The sequence below is a fragment of the Zonotrichia albicollis genome, chromosome 2 (genome assembly GCF_047830755.1).
Source record: "Zonotrichia albicollis isolate bZonAlb1 chromosome 2, bZonAlb1.hap1, whole genome shotgun sequence".
NCBI classification, from domain to species: Eukaryota; Metazoa; Chordata; class Aves; order Passeriformes; family Passerellidae; genus Zonotrichia; species Zonotrichia albicollis.
Window position 1 is genome coordinate 115,553,491 of NC_133820.1, and position 22,622 is coordinate 115,576,112.

Here is a 22,622-nt window from a genome sequence, read left to right on the forward strand (position 1 = left end):
TGTGAAAGGAAATCCTGTATTTAAGATACAACTAACCTTTGAAAACACAGAGAAAAGCAACACTAACACACAAAATTCCTTTAAGAATAGTTTATTAGAATACAGCTTATATGTTCAACACTAATACAGTATATAATCCCTGTTAAATGTTCCTTAGACACACTTGGAAACACACTGTGAATAAGACTTGAATAATCAAGAGGATTATTTAAAATATATATGCACACTTCAGAGGCAGGAAGAAAAGCTTCAGGGATTTCTGCACTCTTTAAAAAAGAAGATAATTTTTTAAATTTCCAAGTAAGTAGTAATGTAAACTAATTTTTATTTTTAAAGAAAGTGCTTCTAGTATCTAGCTTCTGGGTATTTTAAAAACACAGTATTACTACTGGGTTTTGAAAAGTTTCAAGTCTATTTTCTTTCCATTATTTAGAAAGCACTTAAGTCTCCACATAAAAACCACCATCCAGTAGACCTCAGTAAGTCCACTTTATAAACAAGTCCTTACCTTCATTTCATTTCATTTCATTTCATTTCATTTCATTTGGATAGCTCCTATGCAAATACACACATATCTAGAAGGTAACAGCCAGAACATCCTTGTATACTGCTTCAAATAATACAATCAATATCAATGGAGACTTTGGTCAGAAGTATCAGCTCAGAAATATGGCTAATTTAATTTTAATACTGCAATTCTGGTCTGGCTTGCTCAGAGCCCCAGAAAGGAGTTTAGCATGCCAGTACTTCTGTTTCATGAAGCAATTTGGAGGAGAAAAGGTCTTTCAACATTGGGCAGAACATACAATTTTCTTATTAGTTATGTGAGAAGTAGTAATTTTTTTCCTACTGAAACAGATTTTCAGTGTTTTAAAATTCACTATAACATTAAGCACTCATGGTCCTATACTATTGCTACAATTGAAAATTATCCTGCTCTTTTTTTTTTGTGTTTCCTTGTATCACCATGAACATTTATGCAATATGCACTACAGATCAGATGGCAGCTATCTGGATTAAATCTAACTTAAGTTTATTTTAAAAAAGATTACTTATCTGATTAACTCATTTATACAGTTCAGTGTCCATGAATGTTGGTGGCTGACAAGTAAAGTCAAACCAATGGGGTGCAGCAGTTTTCTTTAGCATTAGCTTAAAGGACTACTCAAAACTACTTCAGCTACATACCCAAGGTAGAATTCAGGCAAACAATTAATGCCAAATAAACAGATGTTATTATGATTGGTCAGGAGCACTTGATGACAAAACTTCCTCATGTTAAAGACAGCTTTAATCCTGCTCATAGTAAACAAAGGAGGCTTAAAATATTTGAAGCTCAAAAGGAATCAAGTAAGTAGGAATTTTTTGTTATTTTTCCTTTGAAAACTTATACTTTTGACCATTTTGTGCCTTTGGATTGTGGTTCCCAGAGCCCAGCACATCTCCAGGACAGTAGGACTTTTTATGTGAAGATATATAAAGGATGTATCACAGCTGAATTCTTGAAACTACAGCAGTATTACACCTGAAACAATCATCACTTGCCGTCAGCAATTTCACAGGTGCTCTACCTCCTTTTAAACAGGATATATTTGGTGAGAGAGCCCTTACCCACTTCCTACCATCCAGTTTCCTGTATCCTGTTTTTTTTTCTAAGCTTCATTTATTTTTTTACCTAATAATGTCTTCTGACCAGTACAACCTCTGTCTAATTATTTCATTACTTGAAAAGCTTGTGGCTTTCACCATTACTTTAACTACCTGAAAGGAGTTTTAGCCTCTTCTCCCAGGCAACGAGCGACAGGATGAGAAGACAGGGCCTTAAGCTGTGCCAGGGAAGGTTTAGGTTGTACATCAGGAGGAATTTTTTTACAGAAAGGGTGATTAGATATTGGAAGGGCCTGCCAAGGGAGGTGGCAGAGTCACCATCCCTGGAGATGGTTAAGGAAAGCCTGGATGTGCTCTGGTCTAGTTTACAAGGTTATGATCCATCACGGGCTGGACTCAGGGATTGCAGAAGTCTTTTCCAACCTAATTGATTCAGTGATTCTGTGTGGGATCATCCATCGGGCTGCAGAGTAACAACATCCTCCTAGAACCAAACAGAAGAAAATAAGACAAGAGAACACCATTACCACCTCGATGTCCACCCTATGCCTGGTTTTAAAGCAGACACAGGGTAGCATATATACAGATGGGAAGCAGCCCCAGGCAAAGGGGGCTCTCTGCACCAGTCTTGCCCTGCTCCATTCACCTCTCTGTGAGTTTCCTCAGGGAGAGAAACTAAGGGAAACTTCGCTCCAAATGATCAGAACTGTAACAATGAGGCTGGCTGGCTGGCTGGCTGGCTGGAGACCTGTGGCTGGTCACCAGGAGCTGTGAGCAAAGAGAGGGGGAAACCAGTCATGGAGTTAACGGAGGAATGGGAGATACTGTGCTTGGAGAGTGGGGGTTAGATGAGAAAACTATGTAGACTGCAACTACATGAATGAAGAAAAAGGGATAATGTGGCAGGTGAGAGCAGGGCCACCAGGCTGACATGAATAAACTGGACTGGAGAAGAAAGAGCTGTGGAGGAGAGAGAAGAGCTTGTCTGTACAAAAAATGTTACGATTCCCCTCCTACACTGGGTTTGGAGTGGCCACGGTGTAACACACGCACACTGTGACATGTGCACGCATACTTGGTGTCACACATGAGCACACGGCATCGTATGTATGGTGCAACACATGCACATGCTGTAACACATGTGTGGCATTACACACCTGATGTAACAAGTATGCACACGGTGTAACACACACACCAAGTGTAACACACATGCTGTAACATGTGCACACACACTTGGTGTCACACACGAGCATGTGGCATCACATGTACGGTGCAACACACACACGTGGTGTTACATGCATGGTGTAACAAGTATGCACACGTTGTAACACACACACATACGGCATTAGCCCATGCACACGGCGTGCTGCACACACGGTGAAACACGCACACAGTGTAATGCCCAGATGGCATCACACAGCCACACACACACAGGGGCACGCACGGTGTGACAAATATGCACATGCAGTAACAAACATGCACAGTGTAACAAATATGCACATGCTGTTAACACACACACATAGTGTGATGGACACATGGACGGTGTGATGGGCACACACACGGTGCGATGGACACATGCATGGTGTGATGGACACACCGTGTGTGATGGACACGTGCCATTAACACGTGCACGGTGTGTGACACATGCACGGTATGATGAACACACGCGATTAACACACGCATGGTGTGACAAACACACGCACAGTGTGATGGACACACATACGGTGTGTGATGGACACCCGTGGTTGACACACACACCGTGTAAGGGACACATGTGGCTAACACACAGGTGTGACGGACACACGCATGGTGTGTGATGGACACATGCACGATGTGTGACGGACACACCAGTTAACACATGCACGGTGTGATGGACACATGCACAGTGTGTGATGGACACACTTGGTTTAATACATGCACGGTGTGATGGACACACGGGGTTAACACACGGACGGTGCAATGGACACACTTGGTTTAACACATAACGGTGTGATGGATACACGCACGGTGTGTGATGGACACACCGGTTAACACACGCATGGCATGTGACAGGCACATGCCGTTAACACATGCACGGCGAGATGGACACACGCGCCCTTAACACACGCATGGTGTGTGATGGACATACGCCGTTAACACACACATGGTGTGTGACACACACACGGTGTATGACAGACACACACGCCGTTAACACACGCACAGTGTGACGGACACACGCCGTTAACACATGCACGGTGTGACGGACACACGCGCCCTTAACATATGCACGGTGTGATGGACACACTCACGGTGTGTGACGGACACACGGACGGTGTGTGACGGACACACGCCGTTAACACACGCACAGTGTGCGACGGACACACGCGCCGTTAACACACACACGGTGTGTGATGGACACACGGACGGTGTGTGACGGACACACGCCGTTAACACACGCACGGTGGAACGCGCACACAGACCCCGACACCAGGCGCATGCGCGCCCCCGCCGTGCCCGCTCCTCGCGCGCACGCGCAGGGCCGTGCCCGCGGCGGGCGCGCGCGCGGTGCAGTGTGGGAAGGAGGTGGCCCCGGCCCGGCGGAGCGCGGCGCTGAATCCTCCCGGCCGCTCACAGCACTGTGGAGCCGCTTCCCGCCCTGCCTCCCCTCCGGCCGCCGCCACCTCCTCCTCCTCCACCCCACACACGCACCCTCTCCCCCCGCCCCCCTCCCGCCGGCCCGCCGATTTAAAGGGGCAGCGGCGCCGGCCGGGGGAACCATGCCGAACTTCTGCGCGGCGCCCAACTGCACCCGCAAGAGCACCCAGTCCGACCTGGCCTTCTTCCGCTTCCCCCGCGATCCGGCCAGGTGAGACCACCGCGGGAGGGGCGGGCTGGGGGAGGCGCGCCCGGCTCTCCCCCTCAGGCCCCGCCGGCGCACAGCGCTGCCAGTCTGAGGAGACACCGTGCGGAGAGCCGGCTGCCTTCCCCCTGCCCGCTCTGCCTCTCCTGCGTCTCCCTGACCGCGCCTGCCTCCTTACCCGCGGGGCCGGCGGGCGCCCGGACCGCCGATGGTGCCTGCGGAGGCCGCGCTCGCTGCGGCGGGGCGGGGCCGGGGGACCCTCCGGGCGGTGGCGGCGGGAGGCGGGCGGGCGGCTGCGCCTGCGCCGGGGCCGCGGCGGCTGCGGCTGCCGCCCCTCGGGGGAGTGCCGGGCACGGCGGCGGCGCCGCTCCGGGGTGCGGAGGGAGGACGGCACCTGGCCCGGACCGGGGTGGAGCTGTGTGTGGGGTGGTGCAATGGGATGTGCGGCTGAGACATGTGCGGCAGCCTGAGGGGTGCCGGAGCCATGGGCTCAGGTAGGGGAGCCCTGCCCGCGCAGCCTCAACGCTGGCTCAAGCAGTGAAAGGTCCATCAGTCCTGCTCGGTGTATTTGGCGATGAGGTGTGTGCGTGGCAAATGGGACGCTCCTGCGACGGGAGGAACTGTCACAGGATTGCTGGGATGGTGGCAAAGCGTCATGACCGACAGCAGAGGTGATGGGAGTAATTCCCAGTGGGTAAAAAGCAGGGGTGGTGTATTGGTGGAGCAAAAAGTGTGTGAGTGGGAGACACTGGAAAATGCCATGAAAAATAAATAATGTACTCAGACATAGAAACCCCCATGTAAAGGTTCACCCTTAAATCGAGATGACACTCTTCAAATCACTTGATTTAACATGATGCTCACAATATTGAAGGGGGCATAGGCATAGGGCAATACCAGTTACCTCTTTTTGAACAATCAGTAGTTAAAGCTGGCCTTCTCATGATTTATACATGATATTTACTTCCTTCCTTCCTTGAAGCTGCTTGACCTGATTTTTGGAAAAATCAAAACCCCATGGGAATTATGCATATGTAGTATTTCCTAAGGAAACAGATCCTCCAGGCAATTTCAAATGAAGATACAAAAAGGTTATATAGATAGTAGCTGCTCTCTAAAGTTGTGATTTTGGATATGTTATGAAGTTCTCCTGGATGAATGCAAGGCCTTGCTGTAAAGGCTATCCAGACCTCTTGATTTCTAGTACATGCAAGATGCTGTAATACAATCCATATTCTATATGATTTTGCATTAATAAGAACTGAAATAAAAGTGCTTGCTTACCTACTCTTATTCTTTCATTTTCATTATTTGCTCTTACTGTTGTCTCTTTCTACCCTCTGTCCTGTGAGACCCTTAGGATCTCACACGAAGGAATGTCTGCAGTTTGTTTGGAATTGAAGAAAATTGGCAATGTTTCAGCTTCAGTTTTAATTTGTAAGAGGTCCTTGCTGTAAAATGTGAGTCACATCAAGCTGTACAGAACTCCTCAGTAGATGGCAGTTTACTTTATGAAGAGAATACCCTCTGCAGTTTATAATGGTTTTTTTTTTGGAAGGACATTTTGAATGAGCATTTTCCATGGTAGCAGTGCGGAGAGGTAGTTAAAGGTGTGTGACTAAATGATTACATTTTAAAGACTAATTTTTTTTAAACTCTCTTTTATAAATTCCAGGATGGTTTGGGTTGGAAGGAGCCTTGAAGCTCATCTCATCCCAAGCCATGGGCAGGTACACCTTCCATTAGACCACCTTTCTCCCAGCCAACCCTTGGAACACCTCCAAGAACGGGGCAGCCTCAGCTTCTCTTGGCAACCTATGCCAGGGCCTCCAAATGCTCCCTGTAAAAAATTTCCTTCATGTATCTAACCTAAATTTCCCCTCTTAACAGTTTGAAGCCATTTCTCCATGTCCTGTTCCTGATGCAGAGCTCCTCTCCTCCTTCTCTGTAAGGCCCCTTCAGACACTGGAAGCCACTGTGAGGTCTCCACACAACCAGGCTGAACGGCCCTGACTTCCTCATCCTGTCTCCATATGGGAGATGCTCCACTCCTCTTGCCAGCTTTGTGGACTTGGTCCAGCATTTCCATGTCTGTCTTTTTATTGGGGCAGACTGTACACAGTATTTCAGATGGGGTCTCACAAGATGGGTGGGAGGAAGGAGAAACTCTACATAAACTGTTTATAGCATCTTTGTACTCTTAAAAACAGTCAGTGACAAAGATGATGTTCTAGGTTCTCTAGAAGTTCCCCCCTTAATATTTTAAAACTTTCTGTCCAAAGTTCATAATATATTGTATTTTACCAAGAGCATTTGGAGACTGATAAGTCTGTGCATCCTTTTGGTTTTACAGACTTGAGGATGTTTTATTCTGTGGGCTGGTCTTCAGCATTCTGCAGATGGAAATGAAAATATGTTCCTTGTACTGCTTGCTCTCACTTTTGTAGGTCAGACTGGGATGGTGAGCAAAGTGCATTGTCCCAAAATGTTACTTACATTTGGCAGCTTACAGTGGGAAAGCTGAAAATAAAGTTGTTAGAATACATCTTGTAATTAATTTAAAAAAATCATTGATGGTAAATGCATAGTCAGGGTAAATTGTTTCTACTCCCTTACTGTTTTCAGTGTTTCCATAATAGCTGGTATTTGCCTTTAATGTTTTCCCAGTTGAGTGCTAAGCAGTTCCAGTTAGACATTCCAAGTCTGATTTTTCAGGTGTTAGGAAGTCAGTGAGAGCTAACCTGTTAAGACTACCTTCTTTCATTTTGGCTTCTTGAGAAGATGAAGGACTCAGAGATCAGCCTTTGGAGAAGAACCACCAGTATTTAATGGGTGGCATATTGTCTTTTCATATCAAACTAGTGTAAGCAGCCTCTGCTACCTCCATAAGGTTTATAGTTTTATGCAGTCTAGGCAGTGATCCTCACAGTAAGATATGTTTGTTTAACTCTCATCTGTGACTGGCTGTGTTCATCATGGTGGCTCAAGCTGCAGCTGAGGTATGAGTGTTTGTTTAGAACAAAATACTTCTTAAGCAGAGAGATGCTGTTCTGCTGCAGTTGACCAGTAGTGAGGCAATAGATACTCTAGCTGCAGCTCAGTAAAATGCCATTTCAGCTTCCATGAGATGTCAGCAGATCTCTGAAAATGTAAAGTCTGTGACTGAAGAAAACCTTCTTAAAAGCTAATGAGCAATGCCTAAGAGGTATGAAGGAAGCTTTGGTGCCTGACCATTCAGGAGCCACCCTGGGAGTCCCTTTGCACAGCCTGAGACTTCAATTGCCATGAGCAAAGCCCTGCAGGGCAGGTGGCTCCAGCCTCAACCCTGGGTTCTGGGTTTTCTGTAGCAGTCTCAGATGTCTGGTTCCTTTCAGCACTTTAATCATAATGTGGTAACAGCTTGAGCTGATGTCTCTGTGGATTGACCCTGAACCAAGAAATCTCTGGGCTTTTATATCCCTACAGTCTGCACCCATTCTGTGAGTGCTGCCCTTACGTACAGCATTATTCCAAGTAGAAATATAACAAAGCCAACTGCATTACCATAGAGTGCAACGTTGTAGATTCCTGTGCACAAATACTTAAATGATTACCAATAAAAAATCACACTCAACTGGTTGATCATCCTCTACTCGTTTGATGTGGGAATGATGTATCCAGTTTCCTTACCTAAAACTTACAGCAAATAGTATATGGCAGTATATGGTCCTTTCTATTTAGCTTCCAATTTAGATTTTACTGAAAATACCTTAGTTAATCCTTCACCTCCAGATTGTATGTCAAGTAGCTGTATTTTGTTTTATTTATTTTTTATTATTTTGTGTGAAGTTGTCTCCAACTATTTATTTTCTAAGAGGCTGGTCCTGGATATAATTTTCTGCCAAACACTATTTCTGTTGAGGGCCACTGTAGAGGCTGGTGAGAGTTATTTCCAATATCTTACTATCCCATTGTACTACTCCTAAACTCCAGGCCTTTTAAAATCTACCTGACTACAAGTTTGAGCAGTTTTATTATTTCTTTGTTTCACAGGAGCCTTTGGTATGAGCTGGACAACATACTAAAGTGATTTCTCTTGTAAGCTTGGTAGCTTCCAGCAGCACTTGTATTTCAATTCCATTAGATACATTCTTTTCTGCTGAAGTAAAGAACTGTGGTTCCTTCAGTAGTGTAGATGTATGATGCTCTCCAAAAGCTTATTTAGAATTAGGATAGTCACTCATTAATTACATCTCCATCTATTACATCTCTCTTCCTAATGCAAGGTAATTCAGCCTCTTGGGCATTCACCAAGGGTTGCAGAGATTCTGCTTTATGCACTCCAAGTTTCTCATTCCTCTGTAGCCTGTGTGTCATTTGCCATTTGTGTATGAGGATCCATTGGAGAATGGGATTAGATCCAAGTTCTCTAGAGACTGATCATGCATATCTCTCCCTGTAGGTGGCTGAAGTGAAACACTACCTGAGCACATCATGGTGCAGCTCACTATTGAAGGGAATGGGAAATAAAGTTCTGGATTAAAAAAAATATCTCAAACTAATATGTGTCTTTAAAATAATTTATTCACAACGATATGCTCTCGTGGGGATGATACTTGTGAAGCATGTTTAAGAATCATGTCCATTTCATGTATATGTGCTTGTTGGGTGACTTGGATCTAAGTTTGCTCCTTTTCATGATAATTGATGTTGCTGCTATTGCTTTTAATGCAGGAATTATTCCCTGCTGCTACAGCATCCAGTTGAGTTGAGTAGGAAGACTCAGGGCAGTCTTGTGGATGTAGGCTTTGCATAAGGACTTCACAAACTCCATAAGCCTGTCTTCTCATGCAGAAATAGTTGAATACTGAAAGATTTGATAAAAGTTAATACATAATTTTATTCTAAGATCTTTCTAGTTGCTTCTTGGATAATACCATGTAGAGCTATCTGCATGGGTGGGTGATCTCAGGGGTCTGACTTAGTTTTGCTTTATTATTCCATTTCTCAGAGAGTGTTCTGTTTGGAACCAAACTCACAGTGAGACTGAAAAGCTGAATTCAGACTCAGATGGAGTTTTTGTGTTTGAGTTCAGTCATATAATCTGTCGTCTCCTTTTAGTCCTGTAGCTCCCTGAGAGAATGTCAGCATTTCAGCCTTTGCCATTAGAGCTTCCTAAATTTCCAGAACTCTGGTTGCTGATATGCTGCTCCCGTGGGTTGAGAAGCTTGGTGCCCATGTCTGATCCATGATATGAAAGAGGGGAAGTTTAGATCAGGTATTGGGAAGAAATTCCTCCCTGTGAGTGTGGTGAGGCCCTGGCACAGGTTGCCCAGAGAAGCTGTGGCTGCCCTTCCCTGGAAGTGTTCAAGGCCAGGCTGGATGGGGCTTGGAGCAGCCTGGTCTAGTGGAAGGTGTCCCTGCCTACGGCAGGGCCTGGAACAAGATGGGCTGTAGGGTCCTTTCCAACCCAAACTGCTCTAGGATTGTGTTAGGATCATCAAATGGGGCTCTGAACACCAAGGGCTTCTTTTGGATCATGTACTCAGGTGATGCCTTAAAGAACCTAGAAATAAAACAACATAACCCTGAGATAATATTAATATAGGAGGTAACACAAAGGCTGGTCTTCACTGCAGGCCTCCAGGGGCAGATATGGAAAAATGTCCACAAAATGCCCACCCCCCATGGGGTGAATACAGTTTTAAAAGTTTAGCAAATCAGCATAATTGAAAAAAATCACCAATTAGAGACATAAGAGGTGATGCTATTTCCCTCTCCAACCTTCTCTGAATCCTGCCCATGCCCTTCCCCCCCCAGCCCCTTCCTTAGATGGGAACTAAATGTTGTTTGTGAAAATGTGTCTTGAAGAGCTGTTTTTTGGACTTGGTTCCCAGACAGAGCCAAGACAGGATAGGGGGCCTTGGAATGTGGAGGTTTTTCTGGCTAGGGAAAAGGTAGGGTAAAGTACTGGGGAAAACTAGCCACAAATAGAGCAATAGGCTACAAAGTTACGAATATATGTGTAAGAATACAGAGAATTTATACAAGAAAGCAGGCAAAAATAATTTGGCATCACAGGTAGTGTTTACTTCAGCACAAAAGGCAGCAACCATATCCAGTTTTTGTGCAACTGTTGAAGAACTTTGTAAGGGAATGATGCCTTGAGAGCTACCTAGAACAGAGGTTAGACAGTGTTAAAGGAATAAAGTAGGTATTTATTAAAAAGGCCTTCAAAGAATACACCTTGGGCAGTACAAGAGCCTGGCTGAGGCTACACCCATGTTGGAAAACAGGTCACACATTTTCACACTTTTGTAAGTTTTGGTCCATTTGCATATTAGGGTTAATTGTCCAATTACACCTTCAGGTTATGAAGTCCCATCCTCCCCGATTGCTCTCCTCAATTTGCTGCTGTTTATACTTTTTGGGCCTGAAGCTGCAATGGTGTCCTTGCTTCTCAGTTTGGAAAAGAATTGTTTTATCTAACTAAACTGTGAGGAGAACTTGCTAACACTTTATATGAAGTTCAGTTATATACTAATGCAGTACAGAACCTGAATAGTATGAAAGCTAAAACTTACGGCATCAGGAAAGGAGTATCGGGTGGTTAATGCAATCTGTGTGAGACTCATTTTTGAGTGAGCCCCTTCTGAAGAGCTGGTGGTATTTCTTGCTGTCACTCATTGATTTGATCCTTGACTATAAGTACTAGGTAGTACTTACTAAGTACCTACTGAGGTTCTTTGGTTGGCCAAAGAATTCAGGCTGATGTTTGCCTGCCCTTGACAACTGTGTGCCAGTTCTGAATGCACCATTCCTGCCACCAGTTTGTGTTCCTGTGATTGCCAGAAGGTGATTCAGGGGAGTTAATGTGATGTGAGGAGCTCTGGCTCTGCTCTCTCTGTGTTTGTCAGCATCCCTGAATCACTGAGAGAAGCAGGTAAGACCATGGGGTCAGGCTCTTTCTGTGGACTGAAACCCTCCCCACTGACTATAGAGGAGGCTGATCAGCCTCTGTGATCACATTTAATGAGTTGTTTAGTAGTCAACACCCACTGAGGAAGTCTGAGAGCCAGAGTCAATATAATTTACATGCTACAGGTCTCCCACTTTAAAACAGTGTTTATATCATTTGATCAAGTGAAGAAAACTCCCCTGTTCTCTTTCTGGGGTGATTGCACCGCCAAGAGTGCAAGATCTGTTGTGCCAAAAAATTGGATTTTTTAAAACATTGTTTTCTTTCCTTATTTTAAGTCATTACTAAGCATACTCTGTATGGATCTCCAAGAGCAATATTAGAAATAATTTTGATTTATGGCATTTGCTATCACTGTTATTTTAATATTTTACATGAGCAAAACATTGAGCTTTGCAAATGGTTCAGCCAGCAGAGATCAGAATCAGATTCCTCTCTTTCATCTGCACGATTGCCCTGTACTGAGCTAAAGTAGAGGTGAATCCACTCAGACCTGTGGTTTCCTCATCTGGGCTGCCCACTAAAACATCTGACAAGATAGCCTTTGTTCTTATAGTTGTTTTTCTCCCTCCTTACTGCTATAAACAATAATTTAGTGATTGCAGTCAAAAGGAATAGTAAATTTGATTTCTTCTAATTTCTAGAACAAGTTGCTCAGAGAGTAATGGCATGTACCCCGTTAGGAGAAATTGAAGCTCACTTCTGTATTTGCATCAATTACTGCAAGTGGTTTACTCACCAGAAGAGACAGTCTCTTGCATACCTAAATGGAGTTCTGTCAGTAAAGGAAATATTTCTTTATCCTTGTGGTATCTCTTGAAGAACTAATCCAAAGCAAAAGTAAATACATGTAAAAATAGATATCTAAGGAGAACTTTCTTTGGGCGTGGAAGCACTGTCTGTGGAATGGTTGCTTTTCTATTGTTATTATTTCACTTTATAAATCTACTCTAAACTCCCCCAGTGATCACAATAAATAAGAATACTATATTTTGAAGGGAGGTGGAAAAGACAGCTATCTTAAAAACTGCCTAGAAAACATTGTGACTTTAGACTACAAGCACAACTCTTTGGTTTTTAATTTTTCTTTTTAAGAGCAAATTCTTTAGAATTAAATAGTTAAGTTTCATGAGCACCTGTGCTACAGTCTGCTCTGTGTGTGTGTGTGACAAAGGCAAGAATATATAAATCAAGGGAAAAGACTCCTGAATTTTTGATGAGGTGATGCTGAGTGGTGAGCAAAAGCAGAAAAAGTAGTTTTTACAAAAATTTGATGGGATGTTCCAAAGGAAGTTGTAAAGAACTTTCCCAAGTCTTTTATCAAGGTCACTTGCACTCACTTGTGCTCCATTTGGAGTATGGTTTGAATTTGTAAGGGATTTTGTTTTATCCTATTACCTATTTCTTCTCCTTACATGCAGATGTCAGAGATGGGTAGAGAATTGTCGAAGGGCAGATTTAGAAGATAAAACTCCAGATCAACTCAACAAGCATTACAGATTGTGTGCTAAACATTTTGAGACTTCTATGATATGCAGAAGTGTAAGTAAAAACAAGCATTTGTTTAGTGCATCTTGCAAAATGTGATTGACATTTTTCACCAGAATGCTGGCTTTTAATCTTTGAGCTCCTGGGTAATTCGTCCCTAGGAAAATTAATTTCTTAGTCTTAATTGGGATCACTGCCATTGTCTGGGGCTCCACACAGGCTCTCAGCCATTGAGAATGATAATGAACAGAGAGAGGAGAGAGTAAAAGTGGTGCTTCTGGCAGTTTAATGTGTTTGCTGAACACTGTCCCCACTGCAGTGCTTTCCTCCTTTCACTAGAGATTACAATATTATATAAGGTTATTGGGTGCAATTTTTCACATCTCTAATTATTTCAACTTATTAATGTCCTGTTCCTGAAGAGTGTACATGGTGTGATTTGGTTAAATTACCAAATTTAACCACAAGATTTAAATACTCTTTAAATAAATAAATACTCTTTAAAGAAATACTGTTATGGCCACAAGATTTAAACACTCTTTACATCTGTCAAGCTATAATTTCCTGTTACATTTTCATCCAGCTAAAGTCAAGGCACTGTTTCCTGTTAATGAAGTAATATCTTTCAGTTCTTTTTGTCAACAATATGATTTTAACAGCTTGCATAAGAGTAGGAAAGGGTGGACTTGGGACTTTGTATCAAGTTTTAATTTCTAGGCTGAATTTCACTCTGGTACATGAGCAAAACAGATCTTTTAGTTATGAAGGATAATTAAAATATGCAGGTCAAACTCTGAAGTCCCAACGGTATTAAATGTGATGAGGTCTCTAATTAGCCAGCATCCCTGAAACAGATGAAAATTGGAAGTAATTATGACTCTGAAAGGAAACACTATGAAACTGGGTTTGTTTGAAATGTATTTCAATGACAAAATGACATCAGTTACAATTTTGTACTTAGTAGAAATTAGCCAGTATAGGCAACACAGTATATCCAAATATAGCATTTTACTTTAATTTTTTTTTTTAACTGGGAGCACTTACATGGTCATCTAGAAGTCTTTTCTTCTTTTTTTTTATTCACAGATAAATTTTCCCTCAATATGATCTTTCACAGTAGTGCTTGGTGGACTTCACAGTTCTACAAAAAGAAGCAATTGAACATTTTCAAAATGAAATGTTTCTAGAATTGTGGAATAAGTGATTAAAACCAAAACACAATAGTAACAAAATGTTTCCTTTCTGATGCATAAATATGTTTTTATCCAGAATGTTTATTTATTTAAAAATAATAATATTGGAGTAAATAAAAATTTTATTAAAATTATTAAAATTAAAATTTATCCAGGGTCTTTGATATAAAGATAATGGGGACAAAAAAAAAAGGATTTGTAGTTTGAATTGGAGTTTTCTGTAGTATCTGTCTTCCTATTTTCAGTGTTCTCTTGATATTCCTGAAATGTAAATTGCATAGCTTAGCTTTCTCTTTAGTAACAACAAAAAGTCAAAGTACTTTAGAATAATAACATAAACAAGAAAAGAAGGAGGGGGAAAAAAAAAGCACAGTGTGTGAAATTTCTCAAAGAATTCCCTAATGGAGATGTCTGTTTTCTTACAGAGCCCATACAGAACGGTTTTACGGGATAACGCTGTGCCAACTATATTTGATCTTACAAGTCACCTGAACAATCCCCACAGCAGACACAGGAAAAGGATAAAAGAGCTGGTAAGCTTTTTATGTAAAATTATTGGTTTATTATTAAAAGAAAAGATGACAAGTAAGTTAATGTGAAACTTTTACACAAAATGTGAAATAAAAGTATTTAGCCACTTGAGTGTTTGTATTTTCTGTGCTGCCTATTCCTGTATTGTTTTTGTTGATTATAAGTTAAATGCATGATAAGAAATTTATCTAAGGACGTCTTGAAGAAATAATCTGGAAAATTAAATGTGTTGGTCCAGAGCTGATTCTTTCATCCAAATCAAATATATAGTTTTCTTTTCCTTGTTACTGCAGTACCAACTGAACACAACTGAAGCTTGATATCCCAAAATTCTTGCTGCATATTGATCGTGATCTTTGGTTCACCCATTTAACTTCTGAAATCTGAATCAATTCAGATGTGCTTGTTTTAACTTATTGTTGTGAAAAAAGGATCCATGGATAAAACCAAGACTGAGAAATTTTTTTTGTGGGATTGTGTCTTGTGTGTCATTTAGGGGAGACAGCGTCTCCATGGTTAGAAGTATACTGACAATTAACAGGAATTCCACTCATAATCTCTGTTTATACTTGAAAAATTGCAGACAATTTCTAAATACTTTTTTGTGAGTTTGTTTGCATCTGTTGACTGAAAATGGAGTTAAAGATGGTTCCGTCTACTGGCAGTACATTACCAAATTGCAATAGAAACTATTTAATGGAATCTATTTACTAATAATTATACAGATCGGAGAACCTCCTAATACAACTGTTCTCATGTAGTTGGTAGATACATGTCATGGCTATAATAAACTACGTCAAGAAACCTCCTGGTGTTAAAATTTCTAGCACTTTTTGGCAAATGTTAACTGGTCTCATCTACAGTATTTGTATCTCATCTTGATATGTTAATATTTTAAGGTCACATGTTAAACATTGTCATCAATATGAGTTCTTTTTGTTTGTTTTTTTAAGAGTGAAGATGAAATAAGAACATTGAAGCAACAAAAGAGTAAGTGATCAAAATAATTGAGGTAATAACTTTATTTCCTAAGGCTGATGAGGTAATGCAGGACTCATAACTATTAGTTTATATATAACTATTAGTTTATATTAGTTTAGCAGGAGGATAATTGAGTTCCTTCTTGATTCAGCCAGGCAGTCTAAATTGTTTCCAAAATACTCATGCACTTTTAAACTGGAAACATTCTTCTCTGGAGTTTGGTAACTGAAAGGTACTGGGCAAGTAAATGTTATATTTTATTTTTGACACTTACAGTATTTTCATTTTGTAGTTGACGATGCTTTTGAACGGAAGCAGGCAACTCAAGAATCAAATGAAAACAATGAGCAAAACACTGTCTCAGAGGAAGGAGGGGAAGAACAAGAGGAAAAAACTGTCCCCTTAACACTGGAAGAAAGAGAAAACAAAGATTACCTTAAATCATTATTTGAAATTTTGATCTTAATGGGTAAACAAAATATTCCATTGGATGGCCATAATGCTGATGAACTTCCAGAAGGCATTTTTACTTCAGATAACTTTCAGGCTCTACTGGAATACAGAATAAATGGTGGCGATGAAGTTCTGAGGAAACGATTTGAGATGACTGCAGTCAACCTCGAGTATTGTTCAAAAACTCAGCAGAAACAAATGCTTGAGATCTGTGAAAACTGTATTAGAGAGGAGACACTGAGGGAAGTAAGAGACTCACACTTCTTTTCTATTGTCACCGATGAAGTCGTGGACATAGCAGGAGAGGAACATTTGCCGGTGCTGGTGAGGTTTGTTGATGAGTCTCACAATCTCAGAGAAGAATTCATAGGGTTTTTACCATATGAGGCTGATCCTGAAATTTTAGCTGTTAAGTTCCATGCAACTATTACTGAAAAGTGGGGTCTAAACATGGAGTACTGTCGGGGTCAAGCCTACATTGTCTCCAGTGGATTTGCTTCGAAAATGAAAGTTGTGGCTACAAGACTCTTGGAAAGGTATCCGCAAGCTGTGTATACGCTGTGTTCCTCATGTGCCTTAAATGTTTGGCTGGCAAAATCTGTTCCTGTTGTTGGTGTTTCCATTGCATTAGGAACAATTGAAGAAGTTTGCTGTCTTTTTAATCAGTCTCCACAATTACTAGTAGAACTGGACAACACAATTTCTGCTCTTTTTCAGGACAATAATGAAAAAGGTAATGAGTTGAAGAAGATCTGTCGTTCTCAGTGGACAGGCAGGCATGATACTTTTGAGGTGTTAGTGGACCTCCTGCAAGCACTGGTGCTGTGCTTGGATGCTGTGAGCAGTGACTTTTCTGTCAGGTGGAACAACTTCATTGTCGGTCGAGCTTTTGTACTTTCAAGTGCACTAACAGATTTTGATTTCATTGTCACTATTGTAATTATGAAAAATGTTCTGTCTTTTACAAGAGCATTTGGAAAAAATCTCCAGGGACAAACATCAGATGTGTTCTTTGCAGCTGGCAGCTTAACAGCAGTATTGCACTCTCTGAATGAAGTGATGGAGAATATTGAAGTTTACCATGAATTTTGGTTTGAGGAAGCCACAAACTTGGCTGCAAAACTGGATGTACAAATTAAACTCCCAGGAAAATTTCTCAGGGCACAACAGGGGAACTTTGACCCTGAAATGACATCAGAAAATTACTACAAAGAAATCCTAAGTGTCCCAACAGTAGAGCATATTATTCAAGAACTAAAAGATATTTTCTCAGAACAACATTTAAAAGCTCTAAAATGTTTATCATTGGTGCCCTCAGTCATGGGACAACTCAAATTCAACACGTCTGAGGAGCATCACGCTGACATGTTCAAAAATGACTTGCCCAATCCAGACACTCTTTCTGCTGAGCTTCATTGTTGGAGAATCAAGTGGAAGCACAGAGGAAAAGATATTGAACTTCCAGCTACTATTTATGAAGCGCTTCACTTGCCAGACATAAAGTTTTTCCCTAATGTTTATGCATTGCTTAAAGTCTTGTGCTTACTTCCAGTGATGAAGGTGGAGAATGAAAAATACGGACTGGGACGAAAGCGCTTAAAGGCATACCTGAAAAATACCTTGACAGGGCAAAGGTCAAGCAACCTTGCTTTGCTCAACATAAACATTGACATAAAACATGACTTAGATTTGATGGTGGACACTTACATTAAACTCTACCCAGATAAAGTGGAATTTCAAGACTGTATTCCTTCAAACAATTCTGAAGTGACAGATAATGCCTAACTTTTTAAGCTCTAACCAATCTGTAAACAGCTTCTTCTTAATTAAGTTTCAAAGCTGGGGAGAAAAACTGGTAAAATCTTTAAAAATCACTGCAATTGTGTTTTCATTTTAGGCCTTGGGCTGAACAAGCTGTGGTCAAAGACCTAAATTATGTGGTGTTAGTCCATACTAAAAGTGTTTGGCAAACAAAATCAAGCCTGACACAAGCCCATGCTCTTGGCAGAGGTGCTTTTTACATCTGATTGGCTTAACTAGGTGCTCTTTTACTTTATTGCATCGTGGAAAAAGTACATTATGATTGTAGATCTGATGGGGCTGTTACATATTCACTGATTAATTAGGATAAGAAAGAAATTCAAACTATTAAAAAGAATATAATCTATTTCAGTTCTGTTACTTAGGATTTTTTTAAAAACCCAGACTTTTAAGGAAGTCTTCGATGTATATTTAAGTGGCATTTTGGAGAATGGATTCAGCTATTGCACGATGCCCATGCTGTGGACAGGTCTCGGTGTAAAGTGAATGTCAGTGATATAGGGGTACTTTTACGGTTTTGTTGGAAGAGTCAACCTCTTTAATCTCTTGATGACTGTTTACATTCCTTTGTGTCAGACACAAAACTTTTTTTCTTTAGGCTTAACAGGCATGGCAGGAGTATTTAAGTTCTAAAAAGACACTAAAAACTTAACATTTATTCCACAAATGTTTAAATCTGTTTGCTCTGCCCCAACTCTGATGCAAATGCCATCCATATTATGGTATGTTTATTTGTAAACTCACTCTGGAAAGATTAAAATAAGAGTTTGTTGTTTGTCTAGAAGTAAGATTGGGAATATTGCTGTTATTTTTGGTGAGAATGAAACTTTTTTGTACAGTTTATGGAAATTTAAAATAAAATGTGAATTGCTTTTTATATAGCATTGGATTTCCTAGTAAAGCTGTGCCTCTGGAAATGTGTTCTGTAAAGGTGCCTTTTTATTTTAGCAATTTTTTCTTCATTGTTTTTGCAATTCTAGTGAGTAGGCATTTTCTGAAGACAGATGAAACTGTGTGATAGTACCACTGATCTGCATGTTCTGCAAGGTTTTTTAAAGTATTTTGAGATAGCAGCAACTACAGTGCTTTTACTGATAGAAGATCTGACAATCAGGCAGAAAGAGATTAAGTTTGAAATGGTTCAAAAGTAAAGTTTTGCAGTATCTGATGCATGATGGGTTTATAATTTATTTATTGAATCAAACATCAAAAATCAAATGGCTTGGGTTGAAAGGAACCTTAAAGCTCATCCATTTCCACCCCCTGCCATGGGCAGGGACACCTTCCACCAGAGCTGGCTGCTCCAACCCCATCCAGCCTGGCCTTGAATGCTTCCAGGAATGGGGCAGCCACAGCTTCTCTGGGCACCCTGTGCCTGGGCCTCACTGCCCTCACAGCCAAGGATTTCCTCTGCTATCTAATGTAAATTTCCCCTCTTTTAGCTAAAAGCCATTCCCCCTTGTCCTGTCACTACAGTTCCTGATGCAGAGTCCCTCTCCAGCTTCCCTGTAGCCCCTTCAAATACTGGAAGGCCCTGTGAGGTCTCCAGACATCCTTCTCTTCTCCAGGCTGAACAGCCCCAACTTTCTTGTCCTGTCTCCATATGGGAGGGGCTCCAGTCCCATTACAAAGTTCACATCCTTCTCATGTTGGGGGTAGGTGGGAAATTGCAATACCTTTATGTACTTCACAATTGCAGTGGGAAAGGCCCCCAGCAACAGCAAATTGAATGATTCTAAAGAATATGAGTTTGTAGTGCTCTAATGTAGTCAAAACAATAAGATCAAATGTGGAAAAAACCCCCACCTTTTCTAAACATTATCTTTTCTTTCCAGTAGTATTTGTATATGCTTTCTGACATACTTTCATGTTATTGCAATTCTTGTCTCAATAGTAAAAAGTCTTTTAGCTAATAGCTTTCTCTGTTCCTCTCAATATATGAAAATAGCTCCCAAATCTTGGTTAATGCTATAAAAAACCATTACCTCAATTACAATTTTAATAAAATAAATAAAAAATATTTCCCGTCTTGAAGTTCTGTGAGTTCCCCTGCTAAACACAGCAACATGGTGGTCACGACATCAGAAGTTATGAGCCCTCTGTCAGTAAAGTCTGGTTGGATGAGCCCAGGCTTATAGGTGCAGTCAGAGAAGAAAAATTGATATCCAGAACCACAGAATTGGCCCAAAGAGCTGAAGACTGCTTTCTTACTGGGTAAATGAGGCCTAACTAACCAGTGCACTGAGACAAATTGAAGAGGGGAAGTGCAGTAAAGCTCTGCTGAAGTTACTAAGTGTCTACTGGAGCTCAGCTGGAGGCACATGCTTGTGATAAGCGTTGTTAAATAGCTGGCTCAATCTTTTGGTTATGAACTGCCTTTCACAGAGGTATTTAGCTTGTCTGTAATAAATCTGAAGCTCCTGATTTATTACAATTTGATTTGTCCTGTTGGCGAGGAATCTCTTGATTTTTTGATACCTATAGGAGTTAGTCTGAATGATGATGATTTGGTAGGACGCTGAAAACTAAAAGAAGGGAGATTAAGATTAAATGTTGGGGAAAATTCTTGTCTCTGTGGGTGGTAAAACACAGGCACAGGTTGCCCAGAGAAGCTGTGGCTGCCCCATCCCTGGAAGTGTCCAAGGCCAGGCTGGACACAGCTTGGAGCAACCTGCTCTAATGGAAGGTGTCCCTGCCCAAGGCAGGGGGGTGGATTGAGATGCTCTAAGGTCCCTTCCTACCCAGGTCATTCTGGGATTCTGTGATTGGTCTGTGATGGGGAGGAGCAAAGGCATAGCAGGTTGCAATGATAGGTGCCTCTTCAACAGGAGAGGTTTCTGTGGAGGAGAACAATTTACTGAAACCACAGTGTTTCCCATCTGACTTCTAGGGATGCACAGAAAGAATGCAACTCTAGTGTAATCCAGTTACACTATTTTGCTACAACAGGTCTGAGAGTGATAAAAATGTGTCTGAAGATGAAACAATCACTGAAGATAAACTTGGATTCTGTTTTGTGGAACAGATTCTGGAGACAGGGAATTACAGTTTTTAAATAGTCTGTCAGTTCAGGGCAGCATATATTTCCAAGGTGCATGTGAGGTATTTACCTTAGTTTGACCTGGCATTTTGGCACATTCTATGTAAGGAAGTAATTGGTCTGTTAAAATCAGTGTAAGTATTGCTGCTCAGATATAATTTTTAGTGAAAGTAGACTTCCATAGCTGCTCAGCCTGTTGTGCTCTGTGAAAGCGATGCTTGTTTTAATACACAAAATGTATTTCCTTTTCCCACGCACAGAATTGCTGCTAGAAAACACTATTGATACTTGGAAAAAGAGCATGTATCATTTTGTCTCCTGTAGTGTTATTTCTGTCATTGTCTTCAGAAATCCTATATCCACTTGTTCAGGTGCCAAGGTTGTGCTGTAAAGAAGTGGAGGAGCAGAACCACTTAAGGATTCTAGGTGCAACTATTCTGTCTTCCACAATCACTTTCTGTGCAACACTGCAAAATCTCAGAGTGGCCAGAAACATCCCAATTACTCTTAAGCAGAGGAAAATAGATCTCTTTATTGCATGTTTCAAGAAACAGCCACTAACCTAGAATAAAAATAGGTGTTATCCCAAAGAAGCTTAACATTCCGTCATCTCCAGACCTGTGGTGCTCTCTACTTTCCCTAAGGAAAACAGTTCCAACAAGAAATAGGAATCTCCCGAACATTTTTGCCTAAATGTAATTACTGAGACATCAGCCAAAAAAAAAAAAAAAAAGGGGTTGGAAGTTTTAAACACATGTAGTTCCAAAACATGTGCATGCTCTTTAGAAGGTTTCTTTACTTTGAAAAAATAACACTGTTAAATAGAATTCAGTGTGCATGTTCTGTGACACAGTAATTGTTCATTTGGATTTTGCCATATTGTGTAGTGTTTCTCATTATTTATTTTCCAGCAGCAAACTTGCTTTTTTCTAAAAACAATGCCTGTGGGTCTTCTGTTTAAGCTGGCAAGAGTTATCCCTGGAAGTGTCCTTGCAGTCAATGTGAGTACTGGTGCAGTTTGTTCTGGGAGATTGAGAAGTGACAGAGCAGATGTCCCTGTAATCCCCTATTCCTCTGTTTTGTAGTGTCCCAAAGTTAAATATATCAGTGAGTAAACTGGCCATGTGACGGCTTATGTGATCTTAAGAGTAAAGGATACTCTTGTGTTGCTCCCAATGCCCCCTGCCCCCCCATGCATGTTAGCTAACATAAATATCCTAAGAAGAAATTTGGTTTCTAGTTGTAGAATTTGAGGTACAGAGTAGATGATGGCTGTTATTGTCCCCCAAGGCCACCCAAGCACTCTACAGACCTTCCTCAAACCTTCATGGCCACAGGCTCCAAAGAGTAACACTATAATAAAAGGATATTTTAAGAAAATAGTTGTTTTATATAGATGACTTCTGGGGTTCTTGCTATGCTCTGAGCCTGGCACAGGGAGTCCCAGCTGGAGCCCAGGCTTCCTTTAGAAGCACCCAAGCTTCACCTTTATTAAAAGGTGCTAAGAAACACTGATTTACATTTAAAAATGGAGATCCCTGTGAAAGCCAGTGCTGGAGGCAGCTCAGCACGTCTGCCAATAGTTTCACGTGTCTCATGGCATCTTTTTAACTGAGAGGGGATTGTGGAGTCTCTCATCATTTGTGGCCATCTACAGTTGGAGCTGTAGACTGCTAGGACCACACACCACTGTTGGAGTGAAAATTCAGC

At 41.3% G+C, this 22,622-nt stretch overlaps 1 protein-coding gene and 1 long non-coding RNA gene across 3 annotated transcripts; one reads left to right on the plus strand and one right to left on the minus strand.

Moving 5' to 3' along the window:
- Positions 1-905: 905 nt before the first annotated feature.
- LOC141728284 (uncharacterized) lies at positions 906-4,780 on the minus strand. The gene is made up of 2 exons (XR_012579201.1): positions 4,626-4,780; positions 906-2,092 (listed from the first exon to the last, which is right to left on the minus strand). It is a non-coding gene; the product is annotated as an uncharacterized LOC141728284 (long non-coding RNA).
- THAP12 (THAP domain containing 12) lies at positions 4,140-20,476 on the plus strand. 2 transcript variants are annotated; one of them, XM_074536133.1, is made up of 5 exons: positions 4,140-4,453; positions 12,827-12,947; positions 14,512-14,619; positions 15,571-15,607; positions 15,891-20,475. In XM_074536133.1, the coding sequence occupies exons 1-5, from the start codon at positions 4,365-4,367 to the stop codon at positions 17,834-17,836; spliced, it is 2,301 nt and encodes a 766-aa protein (XP_074392234.1). In that variant the 5' UTR covers positions 4,140-4,364; the 3' UTR covers positions 17,837-20,475. The 2 variants fall into 2 exon arrangements, with proteins under 2 accessions (XP_074392234.1, XP_074392236.1); XM_074536135.1 differs by lacking the exon at positions 4,140-4,453 and adding an exon at positions 4,899-5,118 and having other exon boundaries at positions 15,891-20,476.
- Positions 20,477-22,622: the final 2,146 nt, after the last annotated feature.

What these genes read in the sequence shown, in the direction of transcription:
- THAP12 (XM_074536133.1), top strand. Translation starts at nt 4,365, where the DNA reads ATGCCGAACTTCTGCGCGGCGCCCAACTGCACCCGCAAGAGCACCCAG. An exon ending in TTCCCCCGCGATCCGGCCAG is followed by an intron (nt 4,454 to 12,826) that starts GTGAGACCACCG and finishes CCTTACATGCAG; the next exon opens with ATGTCAGAGATGGGTAGAGA. An exon ending in AACATTGAAGCAACAAAAGA is followed by an intron (nt 15,608 to 15,890) that starts GTAAGTGATCAA and finishes TTCATTTTGTAG; the next exon opens with TTGACGATGCTTTTGAACGG.